The following is an 18,340-nucleotide window of genomic DNA, read 5'->3' on the forward strand; positions in this document are numbered from 1 at the left end:
TCATCGGTGGATCATATTTAAGTCAAACAAATGCTTTTTAAAATCATCTATATCTTTTAAACCGTAACTACGATTTGAACATGTTATATATGAAATTTGATTAGAAAAATATGTAGAATATGAATATGAGATTATTTTTACCTGTTAAGTATTTTAAAATAATTTTTTGGAATATATTTGAGTCAAACCAAATGATTTTTTAAATTATCTATATCTTTTAAACCGTAACTTCGATTTTAAAATATTATATATGAAATTTTATTAGAAAAATGTGTGCAATCTAAATATGATGTTAATTTTACCTGTTAAATATTTTTAAAATTTTTTTTGGAAGCAAACTTATAATTTATAGTGCAAGATCCATTTTTTCCATACCGACGGCGATCCAGATTGCAAATAAACACCCCACTATAACCATATAAGGAAAATAAAACATCGATAACTACACATGCATACCTCTGAAAAATGTATACCTCTGAAAACATCGATAACTACACATGCATACCTCTGAAAACATCGATAACAACAGATTTCTCATCGCGAGAATGAGAGAAAGCGAGCGAGCGAGCGAGAGAGGGAGGGAGGGAGGGAGGGGGAGAGAGAGACGCCTTAGGATTAATCATATTCAACACACGTTTTTTGTTATTTTGTGTGAACACCGAGGCCATCGCCGGCGAGGGTGAGAAGGAGGATAAGCGGCAACACAAATATGATCCTTGCAAAAATAAAGAAGACGAACCTATTGTGATCTTGGGTGATAGTTGTTGAGTTAAGAGTGTGTGTTATGTTTTCTCTCCCGTTGCAACGCACGGGCCGGCCTTGTTGTCATGATCGACTTGGCGACACAGAAACGGCCGGCACCTAGGTGCAGGAGGTGCGATCCTAGCTCGGTACCCTCAGGGATAGCAAATCCCTCCCACTCTTGGAATGCCACGGCAGCACCCAGGTCTGATGCGCAGAGGACGCCACCCCCCTTTGCCGAGACACCAAACCAGAGATCGTACTCCGGAACATATTCTGCAAGTCCTTTAAACGGCAGCGGCCAGGCACCACTCTTGCTCCACTTACCGCTCACCATGTCCAAGCAGTAGGTGCTGAGGCTCCCTGTGGATATCAAGATGCTTGAGCTATTGACCATAGTGCACGCGGTGATCACACCAGAACGGTCGACACCATAGCCAGGGGCATAGACATAAGGCGGCGGGGGGATGGAGTGCCAGAAAAAGTCCACCCCCTTGAACATTTTAGGCCTTTCACCATACATAAGCGCCTCGAAAGATTGATGTTCCATCTTTTGATCATTCTTAGGGATCGCCTCCATGACCAACAGGTTGTCACCAACGGCGAGGGGCACTGATTTCCACTTGGCCTTTTTGAGGCTTGGCAACATGCGGACAGCTTGCAGGCCGTCATCATATAAGACGGCTCGACCTCTCTCGTCTGTGCAGACGATCTTGTTCCTGCTGCTGCCGAAGAGCATGAACTCCATTATCTCCCGTCTATGCTCGGACCGAGGAGGATGGAAAGCCATTGTTGGCGGCGGCACAGAATGGTCCTCCACCGCCGCAGCCGCGGAGTCAGGTGCACCCTTGGGGTAAACAATTGTGACGCCTTGATGCGGTGCAGAGTGTATGAACTCCTTTTGACATTCATGGCCGTCATGTACAGGAATTTTCGGTTCATTGTTCAAAGACAGACTTCTCTATGGATCAATTTTGCCAGTCCCTTCTTCTAATAATCGCCTAAGAGACCACACGATTATCTGAAATACAAATTACACGCCTTAAGAGAAAGAACAGTAAATTATTATACTGGCTGCTTCACAGAACAATGACCCAAGGCTACTGACTAGCGGTAGCAGGTTTCATTATTTTTGCACAACTATACCACAAATCATACACAAGTACTATTGCTCCAACAGAAGGAAAAATACTTGGTGAAATTTCTAGGCTATTTAGCCTCTGTATATACTTTCCCTGTTATTTTGAGTAGGTGGTCGCAGGTATAGGGCATGGGCAAAATTCAAAACAACCTGCAGTCCCTAAGAACAAATGCAAAGGTACTATATACAGGTTGGAAAAATAATACTGACACTAGTTTCTTGGCAACATCACGTGATCTAGTACTTGGATTTGTAGAATAAAACATACATGAGATTATAAAAGGCTCTACGCCTTAATTTGATATGCAGCAGGCTTCTCTAACGTTATAACTTGTACCCTCAACTAAATCACTGATGGATGGATCAAATCTATACTAGAAAATTTAATACTGAAGCAAAGTAGCCATGTACTAGTGCTAACCACCTTCCAGGCTTGCTCAATTTCTTGCTGGAAATTAAAGAAGCGAGGGCTCCAAGGCCAGCTAGAAGGAAGCAAAGCATTCGTAGGAGATCCACAAGGCCCTCGATGTGCCAGCGGCGATACGGGGATGGGGACACGGCAATTTATAGAAACAGCAATACGTCGATATGACGGGTATATATAAATAATTAATAGAATATCATGTAATAAGTCCAAAAAATAACTGATTGTGTGACATGATTTCCAGTATTAATACTGCCCCATTTGTTGCATCCATGCCTCTTTTTTGGTCCTTGTGGTAAGTGCCCACAGATGCCATGTATGTATATGTCACTGCCTAGCCGGAACAAGAGCAACAGCAGCAGGTGAGCAGGAGCAAGCAACAACAGTATACTGTACAGAGCGAAGCAGCAGCAAAGCCAGCACCCTAACCCTAGAGGAGGAGGACAGGCATGAGGCAATAGCATGGGAGGACCGAAGGAGAGCAGGGGTTTGAGAAAGAAGAAGTTACCGTGCTGGCGGCAGGCGGCCACAGCAGAGGCGACTACGGTCTACAGGAGCCGCCGCCGTCACGCGGTCGCTCGATCCAATCCCATGTCCTGTGCAATCGAGCGAACCGAGAAAGACCGATGGCTGCTAGGGTTAGAGCATCTCGACTCGCCCCCCAACAGCCCATAAGGTCCTTTTTTATAGCCGGCGCTAAAAAAACTCAGTCGTGTTTTCAGGAGTCCAATTTTCACCGGTTAGACACAAAATTGACGCTGGTAGATTCAGACTGAACCCGACGCGCTAGGGTGCCCGGGGGCGTAGGAGAAAACGTTTTTGACGCGAAAGCCTGGTGGAACCGCCGAGTCAGCGGCCAGCCGCGTCTCGTCTTCCTCATCTTCTCGTTTTTCCGTGAGGAATCAATGCCAAGGCTGCCGCCGGCCAGCCTTCCATTGTTTCCTCACGGGCGGCGCAGTCATGGCGCGGCGACACGCCCCTCCCCTCCCGCCACGCGTACACACGTCTGCCCCCCCGGCCGCTATAAAAGCCGCCTCCTCCCTCGCCAGTGGCCGCACTCTCCTTCGCCCGCAGTCTCTCTCTTGCCGCTGACACACATCTCATCTCTCTCTATCTCTTCTTTCTCCGTCTACAACCGCCGATGGGAGAGCGATTCCTCGGCGATGGAGCGGCGGCTAACGGCTTCGGCTGCCGCCACCTGCACGAGTGGGAGCCTTACCTCCTCCACGACGCCAACTACCCGGTGCCGCCTGATATGCGCGTGCCGGGGTGGTGGAGGCTCAGCGTCGGAGGTGTCCCCGTCCCCCCACAGCCCGACGCCGACCGCTTCCACGGCGAGATCGCGCGCGTTCGGGCCTCCCTGCTGGAGGAGGTGCGGGGCCACGCAGAGTACGCCGCCAACAACCACGCGCAGTGGGCGGCATACTTCCAACACCACCACGAGGAACAGCTAGCCTCCACCAACAATGCGCCGGTGAGGGGGCGCCACAACACCGACGGCCGCCGCCTGTGGTGGTCCCCGGGCGCACGCTCCACTTCGTCCTCGAGCACCACGAGGGAGGCAACGAGCCGCTGCTCGAGTACCCGGCGGCCCCGGTCCCTCGCCGCGGCGGCGGCTCTTGGTTGCTGAGGCGCATGGCGGGCAGGTGCTCTTCCTCCTCCTCCTCCTCCTCCCGCTCCTCCAGTTCGCCGGCTCTCACCAACGTCAATGCCGAGCTCGTGGAGACACCGCTCGGGCGGCGCACCCGCGGCGGCGCCCTCGTCATCAATGAGGGCAGCGATGGCTCCTCTGCTCCCGCCTCGTCAAGCCGAAGACGGAGCCGGGGCTTGTCGCTGTCAACAGCGAGCACGACGACATGGCCGCTGGCAACGAGGCCGCCATGAAGTGGGCGTGCAAGGATTACGTCCAGCTTGAGATAGAGTGCCAACGCCGCGCCCTTGATGAGATCACCGCTCGGCGCCACAGCCGTGACGAGGGCGGCGTCATCGTCCTCGAGGATAGCGACGACGAGGCGTCGCCGCCAGCCAAACCCGTACGCCAAGGCGACCCAGGGCAGGGGTGCAGTAGGGACGGTGGCGGCATGAAGAAGGAGGAGGACGACGACGTCGGCGACTACAGCGCCATTGGCAAGCTCTTCGCCCTGTAGGCGTGGCGGCGCGGCAGTAGTAGGAGTTCTTTTTTTATTTTGTTTTAGATTATGCTTTCAATATGTAAAAATGATGGAACACCTAAATTTCGCCGAATTCTATGTCGTGTTTGGCTGAATTTTGGCCGACTATGTTTTTAAGAAACGGCGCCTGGGAAACCGATCGCCCATACGCCGATTTTTCAGCTGGCGCGCCCCCAGGCGGTGCTATTTCAAGTCCCTGAGGGCGAACGGCTGGAGATGCTCTTAGGAGGTGGGCTTCTATTGGGCTCGTTGCGCTCCAGTGTCGCCGGCATCCCGGCAGCGTGTCAGCTCTTTTTTTAAATCATATCAGATCAGATCGGAAAATAGGATACTCTGGTGGCACGCGTATCGGCCACATATCCTGCGTATCGGTGTCGTCCCATACACGGACTCAACACATGTGCACGTATCAATGCTTTGGAGAAGAAGAACCCTAGGCGGAGATACCTGAGTACTCCTGCTTATATAGGGTCTTCCCCCTCTCGCGGGGTGCCAAAATAGGGTCTAGATTGGTTTTTTGTGGCTACAGAGGCTTGCGGCGGCGGAACTTCTGATCTAGAGTTATTTCTAGGGTTTCTGTATTTGTAGGATTTTTTGGCGTCGGTCTCACGTCCAAATGGGCTTCAAGGTGCCACTACCCACCAGGGCGCGCTGGAGAGGGGTGGCGCGCCCTGGTGCCTAGTGGGTACCAAGCAGGGGGGCCCCTCCAGTGAGTCTTTACTCCAGTATTTTTCTTTTGTTCCAAAATAATTCTCCAAAAAGTTTTGTCCAATTCTGAGAACTTTTATTTCTACACAAAAAACAACACCACGGTAGTTTTGCTGAAAACACCGTCACTCTGGGTTAGTTCTACTCAAATCATACCAAAATCATATAGAATTGTTGTAAACATGGCATGAATACTTCAGAAATTATAGATACATTGAAGACGTATCAGTCGCTTCCGCCATTCTTATGCCTACATTTGTTTTTATTACCCCGAGGCTTTCCATTGGCGTCGCGTGTTTCTGAGGTGCCTGCCTCGCTGTTATGGGTACTGCAGGCCAGCTAACTATCTTCGCCCTCACAAAAGCATGTCATGAGCGAGGTTAGGGCTGCCATGGTTCTCGGCTTATCCCGCCCGAGCTGGCAGGCGAGCCACTCATTTCGGATGTTGTTCTTGAATGCAACGATAGCCCCGGTGTCGGAGCAGTCTATGATTTGGTTCTTTTTAGTGAGGAATCGATTCCAGAATTTCTGAGATGATGCACCGGGCTGCTGAGTGACACGGCTGAGGTCATCAGCGTCCGGACGGACATAAGTGCCCTAGAAATTTGCCCGAAAGGCACCCTCAAGGGCTTCCCAGCTGCCAATAGAGTGAGGAGGCAGGCTGTTAAACCCCTGCCTCGTCGGCCCCTTTAATTTGAGCGCCAGGTATTTAATGTTGGGGAACGCAGTAATTTTAAAGAAATTCCTACGCACACGCAAGATCCATCTAGGTGATGCATAGCAGCGAGAGGGGAGAGTGTTGTCCACGTACCCTCATAGACCGTAAGCGGAAGCATTATGATAACGCGGTTGATGTAGTTGTGCGTCTTCACGATCCGATCGATCCTAGCGCCGAAGGTACAGCACCTCCGCGATCTGCACACGTTCAGCTCGGTGACGTCCCACGAACTCTAGATCCAGCTGAGGTCGAGAGAGAATTTCGTTAGCACGACAGCGTGATGACGGTGATGATGAAGTTACCGATGCAGTACTTTTCCTAAGCTCTACAACGATATGACCGAGGTGGAAATCTGTGGAGGGGGGCACCGCACACGGCTAAACAATCAACTTGTTTGTCTATGGGGTGCCCCTCCCCCGTATATAAAGGAGTGGAGGAGGAGAAGGCCGGCCCTCTCATGGCGCGCCCAAGGGGGGAGTCCTACTCCCGGTGGGAGTAGGATTCCCCTTCCCTAGTTGGAGTGGGAGAGGACAGAAGGGGGAGAGAGAGGGAAGGAACGGGGGTGGAAGCCCCCCACCCAATTCGGATTGGGCTTGGGGGGCACGCCCTCCACCTTGGCCGTCTCCTCCTCTCTCCCACTAAGGCCCAATAAGGCCCATACACTCCCCGGGGGTTCCGGTAACCCCCTGGTACTCCGGTAAATGCCCGAACTCACCCGGAACCATGCCGATGTCCAAACATAGCCTTCCAATATATCGATCTTTATGTCTCGACCATTCCGAGACTCCTCGTCATGTTCGTGATCACATCCAGGACTCCGAACTACCTTCGGTACATCAAAACACATAAACTCATAATATCGATCGTCATCGAACGTTAAGCGTGCGGACCCTGCGGGTTCGAGAACTATGTAGACATGACCAAGACTCACTTCCGTTCAATAACCAATAGCGGAACCTAGATGCTCATATTGTTTCCTACATATTCTACAAAGATCTTTATCGGTCAAACCGCATAACAACATACGTTGTTCCCTTTGTCATCGGTATGTTACTTGCCCGAGATTCGATCGTCGGTATCTCAATACCTAGTTCAATCTCGTTACCGGCAAGTCTCTTTACTCGTTCCATAATGCAACATCCCGCAACTAACTCATTAGTCACATTGCTTGCAAGGATTATAGTGATGTGCATTACCGAGAGGGCCCAGAGATACCTCTCCGACAATCGGAGTGACAAATCCTAATCTCGATCTGTGCCAACTCAACAAACACCATCGGAGATACCTGTAGAGCATCTTTATAGTCACCCAGTTACGTTGTGACGTTTGATAGCACACTAAGTGTTCCTCCGGTATTTGGGAGTTGCATAATCTCATAGTCATAGGAACATGTATAAGTTATGGAGAAAGCAATAGCAATAAACTAAATGATCATAGTGCTAAGCTAACAGATGGGTCTAGTCCATCACATCATTCTCTAATGATGTTATCCCGTTCATCAAATGACAACAAATGTCCATGGCTAGGAAACTTGACCATCTATGATTAACGAGCTAGTCAAGTAGAGGCATACAAGGGACACTCTGTTTGTCTATGTATTCACACATGTACTAAGTTTCCGGTTAATACAATTCTAGCATGAAAAATAAACATTTATCATGATATAAGGAAATAAATAATAACTTTATTATTGCCTCTAGGGCATATTTCCTTCAGTATCCCACTTGCACTAGAGTCAGTAATCTAGTTCACATCGTCATGTGATTTAACACCAATAGTTTCACATCTTTATGTGATTAGTTCACATCTCCATGTGACTAATACCCAAAGGGTTTACTAGAGTCAATAATCTAGTTCACATCGCTATGTGATTAACACCGAAAGAGGGATCATGTTTATCTTGTGAGAGAACTTTAGTCTACGGGTCTGCTGTAACGCCCCGTGACCGATGTGCCAGGTGTCCTCCAGTTATTCGTTGTTGTTGCCTTGTCATTGCTTGCGTGTCATGCATTGCATATCATGTCATCATGTGCATTTCATTTGCATACATGTTCTTCTCATGCATCCGAGCATTTTCCCCGTTGTTCGTTTTGCATTCCGGCGCTCCGTTCTCCTCCGGTGGGCATTTTCCCCGTTGTTCGTTTTGTATTCCGGCGCTCCGTTCTCCTCCGGGCCGCTCCATCCGCGCGAGGCAGCCGCCGCTCCATCCTCGCCTCGCCGCCCGCCGTCTCGTCGCTGGCGCACTGGCCACCGCGCCGCATCGCCGCTGCTTCGGCCCCGCCGCCGACGCCCGAGGTGCCCGTGCCCTCAACTCCGGCGCCGCCGCCGCCCAACACCCGGGGAGCTCCTCCCTCTCCCTCGACGCTCCGGCCGGCCAAGTCCCGACGTCTTCGGCCACCTTGTTCTTCGGCGAATAGTGCACTCCGGCGAGCTCCCGACCATCCTTGGTTTCCGTGCCAAACCCTAGATCTGTTTTCAGAGGGTATATTTTTCCTAAGTCCTCGAGATTCCCAGTTTCATATGGCCATGTTCATAGCATCATAACTTTGCATCGGTAGATCCATTTTGGGCATATAGCATATCAAAATGTTCATCTCAGAGAGTACATCATTTCATCTCATTGCATAATTTTCATTTGAGTTCATCTTGATGCCCGAAATGCTGTTAGTAGAGTGCTACTTGAGATAATTGTCAGATCTGCTGCTCCATTTAGATATTTGTCATTTTTTGCCATGATTATTGTGTGCATGATATGCTCCTGTGCTCTACATATGTTTTGTTATATGCTTTGCCATCTTTCCAGAGGTGCAACCCATGTATTTTTGTGATGTGTGTGGTGACTAGCACAAGCGTGCAAAGTGAGGCACTTGGTAATGCTGATTTCAGGGACTTAGCATTTCCACTAAGTCCTTGATCTGTTTATCTCATATGGCCATATGTTCATGTTGTTCCCTAGTGATCCGTGCCTCTTTTGAGGATGATCAGTAAGGATGTTTTATTAATCTTGTAGTGCTCTATCCATCCATTTCTTTGTTTGCAATTATGGAGCAACCTAGCTTGAGTCAATCGAGCTCTACTTTTGCTATTTCGTGAATCTGGGCAGATTGTCTACTTGTTAGCGATTTTGCCGAGGATTTTGTAGTTGATCCGTGCATGCTATGTTATTGTTCTTGCCATGTCTAGGTTGTATAATGTGCATTCTTGATGGGTGTATGCTTAGATTTTCATGCCTTGCTCTGTAGTGAGTGCATCGAGCTCGTAAACATGCCTACTTGATATCTGTTTCAGCATGCTCCAGTTTTCACTAAGTCTCAGAACTGATTATGTTTTTGCCATGTTCACATGCTTGCAATTGTATTTTCTGATCCCTTTTGGCTCAAGGTCACTAAGGGACTTTTTTTAAGCTCTTTGAGTAGCTCCATGCCATGCTTTACTTTGCCATGTTCAGTCCCAGTAGCACATAGTTTTATTGCTCCGAAGAGTGCTATCTGATCTGAAATTCCAGACAAGTGTTAATTTCACTAAGTCTGAAATCTGTTTGCCAAATGCATTTTTGCCATGCTTGTTTGAACCTGTTAATGGATGAATTGGCCGTAGCTCAGTGCTAGTATTTTGTTAAGCATCTTGAGTGGATCCCTGCCATGTATTTTGTTGTCATGTTTTGGGTGCTGTAGCATATTTAGCTTGTTACATTTAGATGGCTACTTGCTGTAAATCGCAGACCGGTGTCATATTTGAATCGCTTGCCATTTCCAAACCGTAACTCCGATTCCGGCGTTCTTTATATCATTTTCAAGAGATTTCATCTCACCTTTCCAGTGGCACACTTGGATTTCCAAGTTGAGGCCAGGTTCATTCATTTCTTTGCAAATCATGCATATGCATCGCATACCGCATCTCGCATATCATACCATGTTCTTGTGTTGGTTGTTTACTATGTTGTGTGCTTCTTTCCGGTGTTTGCTTCTTCAGATTGGTTCCGGTAACGTCGTGTTTGTGAGGACCCGTTCGACTATGTCCGTTTGTCTTCTTCATGGACTCGTTCTTCTTCCTTGCGGGATTTCAGGCAAGATGACCATACCCTCGAAATCACTTCTATCTTTGCTTGCTAGTTGCTCGCTCTTTTGCTATGCCTATGCTGCGATACCTACCACTTGCTTATGATGCCTCCCATATTGTTGAACCAAGCCTCTGAAGGAAATATGCCCTAGAGGCAATAATAAAGTTATTATTTATTTCCTTATTTCATGATAAATGTTTATTGTTCATGCTAGAATTGTATTAACCGGAAACATAATACATGTGTGAATACATAGACAAACAGAGTGTCACTAGTATGCCTCTACTTGACTAGCTCGTTAATCAAAGATAGTTATGTTTCCTAACCATGGACAAAGAGTTGTTATTTGATTAACGAGATCACATCATTAGGTGAATGATCTGATTGACATGACCCATTCCATTAGCTTAGCACCCGATCGTTTAGTATGTTGCTATTGCTTTCTTCATGACTTATACATGTTCCCATGACTATGAGATTATGCAACTCCCGTTTGCCGGAGGAACACTTTGTGTGCTACCAAACGTCACAACGTAACTGGGTGATTATAAAGGTGCTCTACAGGTGTCTCCAAAGGTACATGTTGGGTTGGCGTATTTCGAGATTAGGATTTGTCAGTCCGATTGTCGGAGAGGTATCTCTGGGCCCTCTCGGTAATGCACATCACATAAGCCTTGCAAGCATTGCAACTAATGAGTTAGTTGTGAGATGATGTATTACGGAACGAGTAAAGAGACTTGCCGGTAACGAGATTGAACTAGGTATTGAGATACCGACGATCGAATCTCGGGCAAGTAACATACCGATGACAAAGGGAACAACGTATGTTGTTATGCAGTCTGACCGATAAAGATCTTCGTAGAATATGTGGGAGCCAATATGAGCATCCAGGTTCCGCTATTGGTTATTGACCGGAGACGTGTCTCGGTCATGTCTACATTGTTCTCGAACCCGTAGGGTCCGCACGCTTAAGGTTTCGATGACAGTTATATTATGAGTTTATGAGTTTTGATGTACCAAAGGAGTTCGGAGTCCCGGGTGAGATCGGGGACATGACGAGGAGTCTCGAAATGGTCGAGACATAAAGATCGATATATTGGACGACTATATTCGGACATCGGAAAGGTTCCGAGTGATTCGGGTATTTTCGGACGTACCGGGGAGTTACGGGAATACGAGGAAGAAGCAATGGGCCTTAATGGGCCTTAGTGGAAAGGAGCAGGAGGTGGCGCGCGCCCCTCCCAAGCCCAGTCCGAATTGGACAAGGGGTTTGGGGCGCGACCCCTCTCTCCCTTCCTTCCCCTCTTCCTCCCCCTTGCTCCTTTATATACGGGGGCAGGGGCACCCCATAGACACAGAAGTTGATCCTCGTGATCGTTTTCTTAGCCGTGTGCGGTGCCCCCTTCCACCATAATCCTCGATAATATTGTAGCGGTGCTTAGGCGAAGCCCTGCAATGGTAGTGCATCAAGATCGTCACCACGCCGTCGTGCTGACGGAACTCTTCCCCGACACTTTGCTGGATCGGAGTCCGGGGATCGTCATCGAGCTGAACGTGTGCTAAAACTCGGAGGTGCCGTAGTTTCGGTGCTTGATCGGTCGGGCCGTGAAGACGTACGACTACATCAACCGCGTTGTGCTAACGCTTCCGCTGTCGGTCTACAAGGGTACGTAGATCATACTCTCCCCTCTCGTTGCTATGCATCACCATGATCTTGCGTGTGCGTAGGAATTTTTTTGAAATTACTACGTTCCCCAACAGCCTCTAACCCACCTTGTCCTAGCAAACCGTTGATTGGCTATGTTACCGCTTTGCTCAGCCCCTCTTATAGCATTGTTAGTTGCAGGTGAAGATTGAAGTTTGTTCCTTGTTGGAACATGGAGATGTTGTTCCTTGTTGGAACATGTTTACTTGTTGGGATATCACAATATCTCTTATTTAATTAATGCATCTATATACTTGGTAAAGGGTGGAAGGCTCGGCCTTATGCCTGGTGTTTTTTTCCACTCTTGCCGCCCTAGTTTCTGTCATATCGGTGTTATGTTCCCGGATTTTGCGTTCCTTACGAGGTTGGGCTATTATGGGAACCCCTTGACAGTTCGCCTTAAGTAAAGCTCTTCCAGCAATGCCCAACATTGGTTTTACCATTCGCCACCTAGCCTTTTCTTTTCCCTTGGGAGTCGCCCTCCTGAGGGTCATCATTATTTTAACCCCCCCCCGGGCCAGTGCTCCTCTAAGTGTTGGTCCAACTGAGCGATGTCCGGGGCTACCAGGGGCAACTCTGGGCTGGCCTACCCGACGTTTGGCTCATCTGAGTGTGCCTTGAGAACGAGATATGTGCAGCTCCTATCGGGATTTGTCGGCACATTCGGGCGGTGTTGCTGGTTTAGTTTTACCCTGTTGAAATGTCTTGAAGAACCGGGATGCCGAGTCTGATCGGATTGTCTCGGGAGGAGGTCTATTCCTTCGTTGACCGCGAGAGCTTGTGATGGGCTAAGTTGGGACACCCCTACAGGGATTTGAACTTTCGAAAGCCGTGCCCGCGGTTATGGGCAGATGGGAATTTGTTAACGTTTGGTTGTAGAAAACCTGAAGTTGACCTTAATTAAAATGCATCAACTGCGTGTGTAACCGTGATGGTCTCTTTCCGGCGGAGTCCGGGAAGTGAACACGGTGTTGGAGTTATGCTTGACGTAGGTTGTTTTAGGATCACTTCTTGATCATACTTTTATCGACTGTGCTTTGCCGTCTCTTCTCGCTCTCATTTGCGTATGTTAGCCACCATATATGCTAGTCGCTTGCTGCAGCTCCACCTCTTACCTTTACCTTACCTATAAGCTTAAATAGTCTTGATCGCGAGGGTGCGAGATTGCTGAGTCCCCGTGACTCACAGATACTTCCAAAACCAGTTTGCAGGTGCCGATGAGTCCGTGCAGATGACGCAACCAAGCTCAGGAGGAGCTCGATGAAGATCTTGTTCTTTGTGTTGTTTCATTCTAGTTGATCAGTAGTGGAGCCCAGTTGGGGTCGATCGGGGACCATGTCGCATTTGGGGATCTTCTTTTATTTTGGTTCCGTAGTCGGACCTTGATTGTATCTGGATGATGTAATGCTTTATTCATGTATTTGTGTGAAGTGGCGATTGTAAGCCAACTATGTATCTCTTTCCCTTATGTATTACATGGGTTGTGTGAAGATTACCTCACTTGCGACATTGCTTTCAATGCGGTTATGCCTCTAAGTCATGCTTCGACACATGGGAGATATAGCCGCATCGAGGGCGTTACATCTGCAACATTCAGATCCGTATGTATTTTGTAAATTTCTATGTCTACAATACTCCGTACAGAGCTACTCTAGCTAATTGCTCCCACTTTCAATATGTATCTAGATCGAGACTTAGAGTCATCTAGATCGGTGTCAAAATCTTGCATCGATGTAACTCTTTACGATGAACTCTTTTATCACCTCCATAACCGAGAAATATTTCCTTGGTCCTTTTCAGGCATTTCAGGATGTTCTTGACCGCTATCCAGTGATCCACTCCTGGATTACTTTGGTACCTCACTGCTAAACTAATAGCAAGGCACACATCATGTCTGGTACAAAGCATTGCATACATGATAAAACCTATGGCTGAAGCATAGGGAATGACTTCCATTTTCTCTCTATCTTCTGCAGTGGTCGGGCATTGAGTCTGACTCAACTTCACACCTTGTAACACAGGTAAGAACCCTTTCTTTGCTTGATCCATTTTGAACTTCTTCAAAACTTTATCAAGGTATGTGCTTTGTGGAAGTCCAATTAAGCGTCTTGATCTATCTCTATAGATCTTGATGCCCAATATATAAGCAGCTTCACCGAGGTCTTTCATTGAAAAATTCTTATTCAAGTATCCTTTTATGCTATTTAGAAATTTAGTATCATTTCCAATCAATAATATTTCATCTGCATATAATATCAGAAATGCTATAGAGCTCCCACTCACTTTCTTGTAAATACAGGCTTCTCCAAAAGTCTGTATAAAATCATATGCTTTGATCACACTATCAAAGCGTATATTCCAACTCCGAGAGGCTTGCACCAGTCCATAAATGGATCGCTGGAGCTTGCACACTTTGTTAGCACCTTTTTGGATCGACAAAACCTTCTGGTTGCATCATATACAACTCTTCTTTAAGATATCCATTAAGGAATGCAGTTTTGACATCCATTTGCCAAATTTCATAATCATAAAATGCGGTAATTGCTAACATGATTCGGACAAACTTAAGCATCGCTACAGGTGAGAAGGTCTCATCGTAGTCAACTCCTTGAACTTGTCAAAAACCTTTTGCAACAAGTCGAGCATTGTAGACAGTAACATTACCGTCAGCGTCAGTCTTCTTCTTGAAGATCCATTTATTCTCTATGGCTTGCCGATCATCGAGCAAGTCAACCAAAGTCCATACTTTGTTCTCACACATGGATCCCATCTCAGATTTCATGGCCTCGGTCCATTTTGCGGAATCTGGGCTCATCATCGCTTCCTCATAGTTCGTAGGTTCGTCATAGTCAAGTAACATGACTTCCAGAATAGGATTACCGTACCACTCTGGTGCGGATCTTACTCTAGTTGACCTACGAGGTTTGGTAGTAACTTGATCAGAAGTTCCATGATCATCATCATTAGCTTCCTCACATACTGGTGTAGGAATCACTGGAACAGATTTCTGTGGTGAACTACTTTCCAATAAGGGAGTAGGTACAATTGCCTCGTCAAGTTCTACTTTCCTCCCACTTACTTCTTTTGAGAGAAACTCCTTCTCTAGAAAGGATCCATTCTTAGCAACGAATATCTTGCCTTCGGATCTGTGGTAGAAGGTGTACCCAACAGTCTCCTTTGGGTATCCTATGAAGACACATTTCTCCGATTTGGGTTCGAGCTTATCAGGTTGAAGCTTTTTCACATAAGCATTGCAGCCCCAAACTTTAAGAAATGACAACTTGAGTTTCTTGCCAAACCACAGTTCATAAGGTGTCGTCTCAACGGATTTCGATGGTGCCCTATTTAACGTGAATGCTGCCGTCTCTAAAGCATAACCCCAAAGCGATAGCGGCAAATCAGTAAGAGACATCACAGATCGCACCATATCTAATAAAGTGCAGTTATGACGTTCAGACACACCATTATGTTGTGGTGTTCCAGGTGGCGTGAGTTGCAAAACTATTCCGCATTGTTTCAAATGAAGACCAAACTCATAACTCAAATATTCACCTCCACGATCAGATCGTAGAAACTTAATTTTCTTGTTACGATGATTTTTCCACTTCACTCTGAATTTTTTTGAACTTTTCAAATGTTTCACACTTATGTTTCATCAAGTAGATATACCCATAGCTGCTCAAATTATCAGTGAAGGTCAGAAAATAACGATACCTCCACGAGCATCAACACTCATCGGACTGCATACATCAGTATGTATTATTTCTGTAGCGACCCGACCAGAATGGATCGAGTCTCTATGCTTAAGTGTCATCCCTGGATCGGTATGCTGACACACACAGTACTCGAGGATTTATAACAGAGGTAAATCACATGTAAAAGTAACGTAAATACTATTATCTCAATCCAAAATAGCGGAAGTAACAAGGTTATGGATTCCCATCAACACCAACGGCAAAGTTGAGTGTAGAAATCGTAACCCTAACGTATCACTTACTCGTCGTAAGATATCCTGCAACATGAGGCGTTGCAGCCACAAAGGGTCAGTACATTGAATGTACTGGCAAATTCACACCATAGAGAATGATGAACAATGGCTATCACTACATGCATATATGGCTGGTGGAAAAGCTCTATGGTTATATGTTTTTGCGAAAAGCCAATTTTTCCCTACTGCAAAGGAATAAATTTTTTTTCACTACCATGGTGGTTGTTAAACATTGAGAATGGTTGACAGCATTCTCAATCCCAATTAAGCATCATCATTAAAACCCAACCAATTATTTAAGTAACGTGATGAGATCAACAGGATAATCCAAGAACTAGATACTCAAGACGTCCATAACCGGGGACACGGATAATCATGATTAGTTTGTACACTCTGCAGAGGTTGCGCACTTTTCCCCACAAGACTCGATCTCCTCCGTTGAATTTCTCACACTACATGGTGTTTGAGAAATGGATGACCAAGACATAGTATTTCAGAAGCGCTAGCACCTTACGATGGGTAGACCGTTATACCTACTTTCCCCTACATCTGCTAGTCTACCACCGTAAGAGTTCGCACGACTTAGTCAACTATGCTAGAGCCCATAGTAGCTTGTGGCTGCACACGGAAGAGCTTTGATTTGCAAAAAGAATCAACTCAAACGGAGCTATGAAACTCAAGTTATGATCAAACGAAGTTTGAATTCAAATCTGATCTAATTTAAATTTTAAAATTTTCAAAAACATGTTTGAGTTATTTTACTGGATAGAGGGGATCATAATGAAGAAGTGGGCATTGGTTTCGTTGGATTTAGACAAACGAGTAAAAAGTTATGGCTATTTGAAAAAATCAGGGCCAAGCTGTTTTACGGAAGAAAAAATAGCTACGGGCTAGGGTCTAATGTATAAATACGTAGACTAATTGATAATCTAATTATTTTATCATATTAGTCCAAAAATAATAAACTACGGAGGTATAGGAAGAAAAAAAGACAAAGAAAAATACCTTTATAAGGCAGAGAAAAGACAACTTTGAAGAAAGGAGACAATTTCCAAAAGTCGCGCCGGAGAGGAGAAATATATTTTTCTTAAATGAATCTAGTCAAACCAAAATATTAATTTAACCCGAATCAGATGATTTTTAAAGGCTCTATGGGTCTATATTTATTGGTGAAAAAGAGGCTTAGGGTCAAAGGCTAGGCAATGTGGGACTAAACGTAGACGAAAATAAACGAAACAGAGAAGAAAAGAGGCGGATGGCCTAAAGGCCTTCGGCCGGCCGCGCGCACGCTGCGGTGCAGTTTTTTTTTTACAAAATTCGGCCTAAGAGAAAAAAAAAGGCTGGCTGGGCCTGGCCTATTTAAGAGAAAAACAATGGGGCGCCAGAAGCTACTATACTGTGCATGTAGGCGATAAATAAATATGAGCCGCACGTACAGTTTTTTTAAAAAATAGAAAGAGAAGGAAAACCGAATAACAAAATAAAATAAAAATTTTATATAGGCATATTATATATCAAAAATTTCAGAAAAAGATTTTCTACGACATGAACATTTTTCTGGCATTAAATAAAATACACAGAAATTCTAATAATTCCAAGAGTGCTCCTGCTCTAATAAGATCCAATAAAAATTATTTTAAAAATACCAAAATGAAATCAAATTTATTTCTCTCCAATTTTCTATTGTAGGGAATCATGTTACCCTATTTTCCATGTATTTTATTTTTGGAGAAAAATGATTTGAATAAAATCCAAATAACTCCAAATTGAAAAATAATTCCAAAAAGACTTTGAATTTGATCCTTTGAAACTCCCAACTCATATTTCATATAATTTGAAGAAGTCATTTTTATCTCCTCTCGTGAAAATCATTGAGTTGCATAAAGTTTCAGAATTGGAAATATTTTCCAAATGAAATTCAAATATTTTCAACACCCCTTGTCATTTAAATAAATGGAAAAAGTCATGTCATCTTCTCTCCAGGGTTTCGTGGTGAAAAGAATTTGAATTCACGGAGATCACGAATGAAAAATGAAAGTTTGGGAAAGTCCTTTTATTCCCTCTCATTTAACTTTCAAAAAGGTTTCGAATTTCACTCAATTTCACACAATCAATCAAATCTATCTATTTATTATAACATTCCAAAATTTAGAATTTTGGGATGTTACAAACCTACCACCCTTAAAAGGAATCTCGTCCTCGAGATTCGGAGAGGCTAGAAAGAAATAAGTTAGGTTCGGGGTCTCTTCAAAATTTCATCAATCGTCTCCGGGGTCCGGGGTGCTACCACCCTGAGAAGCATGGTTACGGTTCCATCAAAACTCATATACTTCATCCATATTGTTAACAGTGTCAGTCTTCTCAGATTTTTAGGATAATTCCTTATCTGGGCTCTTTCGGTAGTGGCATAACCTTTTTCCTCAATTCTTCTGTCTTTCATCTTGGTAAGGTTCTTCTGTGACCGGGTCTTCTTAGCTGACGGGTCTAGCGCCAAAACTAAACAACTATCGATATCTCATGGTGGTCAACAATTTATGGTTCCTTCTATAGGAAATGGGTCTGGTTGATCCTCATCGTATAACCTACGGTTGGCAAAGCTGCCTTGTACAAGGGGAAAATACCTACACCATTCTAAGGTTCAAACAAGGTTTAATATTGTCGTCTCTCTACTATAGGCAAGTCAC

At 45.6% G+C, this 18,340-nt stretch overlaps 1 protein-coding gene across 4 annotated transcripts; it reads right to left on the bottom strand.

Moving 5' to 3' along the window:
• Window positions 1–691: 691 nt before the first annotated feature.
• Window positions 692–2,960, bottom strand: LOC125548836. 4 transcript variants are annotated; one of them, XM_048712369.1, is made up of 2 exons: window positions 2,815–2,960; window positions 692–1,762 (listed from the first exon to the last, which is right to left on the bottom strand). In XM_048712369.1, the coding sequence occupies exon 2, from the start codon at window positions 1,529–1,531 to the stop codon at window positions 770–772; it is 762 nt and encodes a 253-aa protein (XP_048568326.1). In that variant the 5' UTR covers window positions 1,532–1,762; window positions 2,815–2,960; the 3' UTR covers window positions 692–769. The 4 variants fall into 4 exon arrangements, 1 of the variants encoding a protein (XP_048568326.1); XR_007301187.1 differs by lacking the exon at window positions 692–1,762 and adding an exon at window positions 1,820–2,636; XR_007301186.1 differs by lacking the exon at window positions 692–1,762 and adding an exon at window positions 1,820–2,640.
• Window positions 2,961–18,340: the final 15,380 nt, after the last annotated feature.

The sequence above is a fragment of the Triticum urartu genome, chromosome 3 (genome assembly GCF_003073215.2).
Source record: "Triticum urartu cultivar G1812 chromosome 3, Tu2.1, whole genome shotgun sequence".
Lineage (NCBI taxonomy): Eukaryota > Viridiplantae > Streptophyta > Magnoliopsida > Poales > Poaceae > Triticum > Triticum urartu.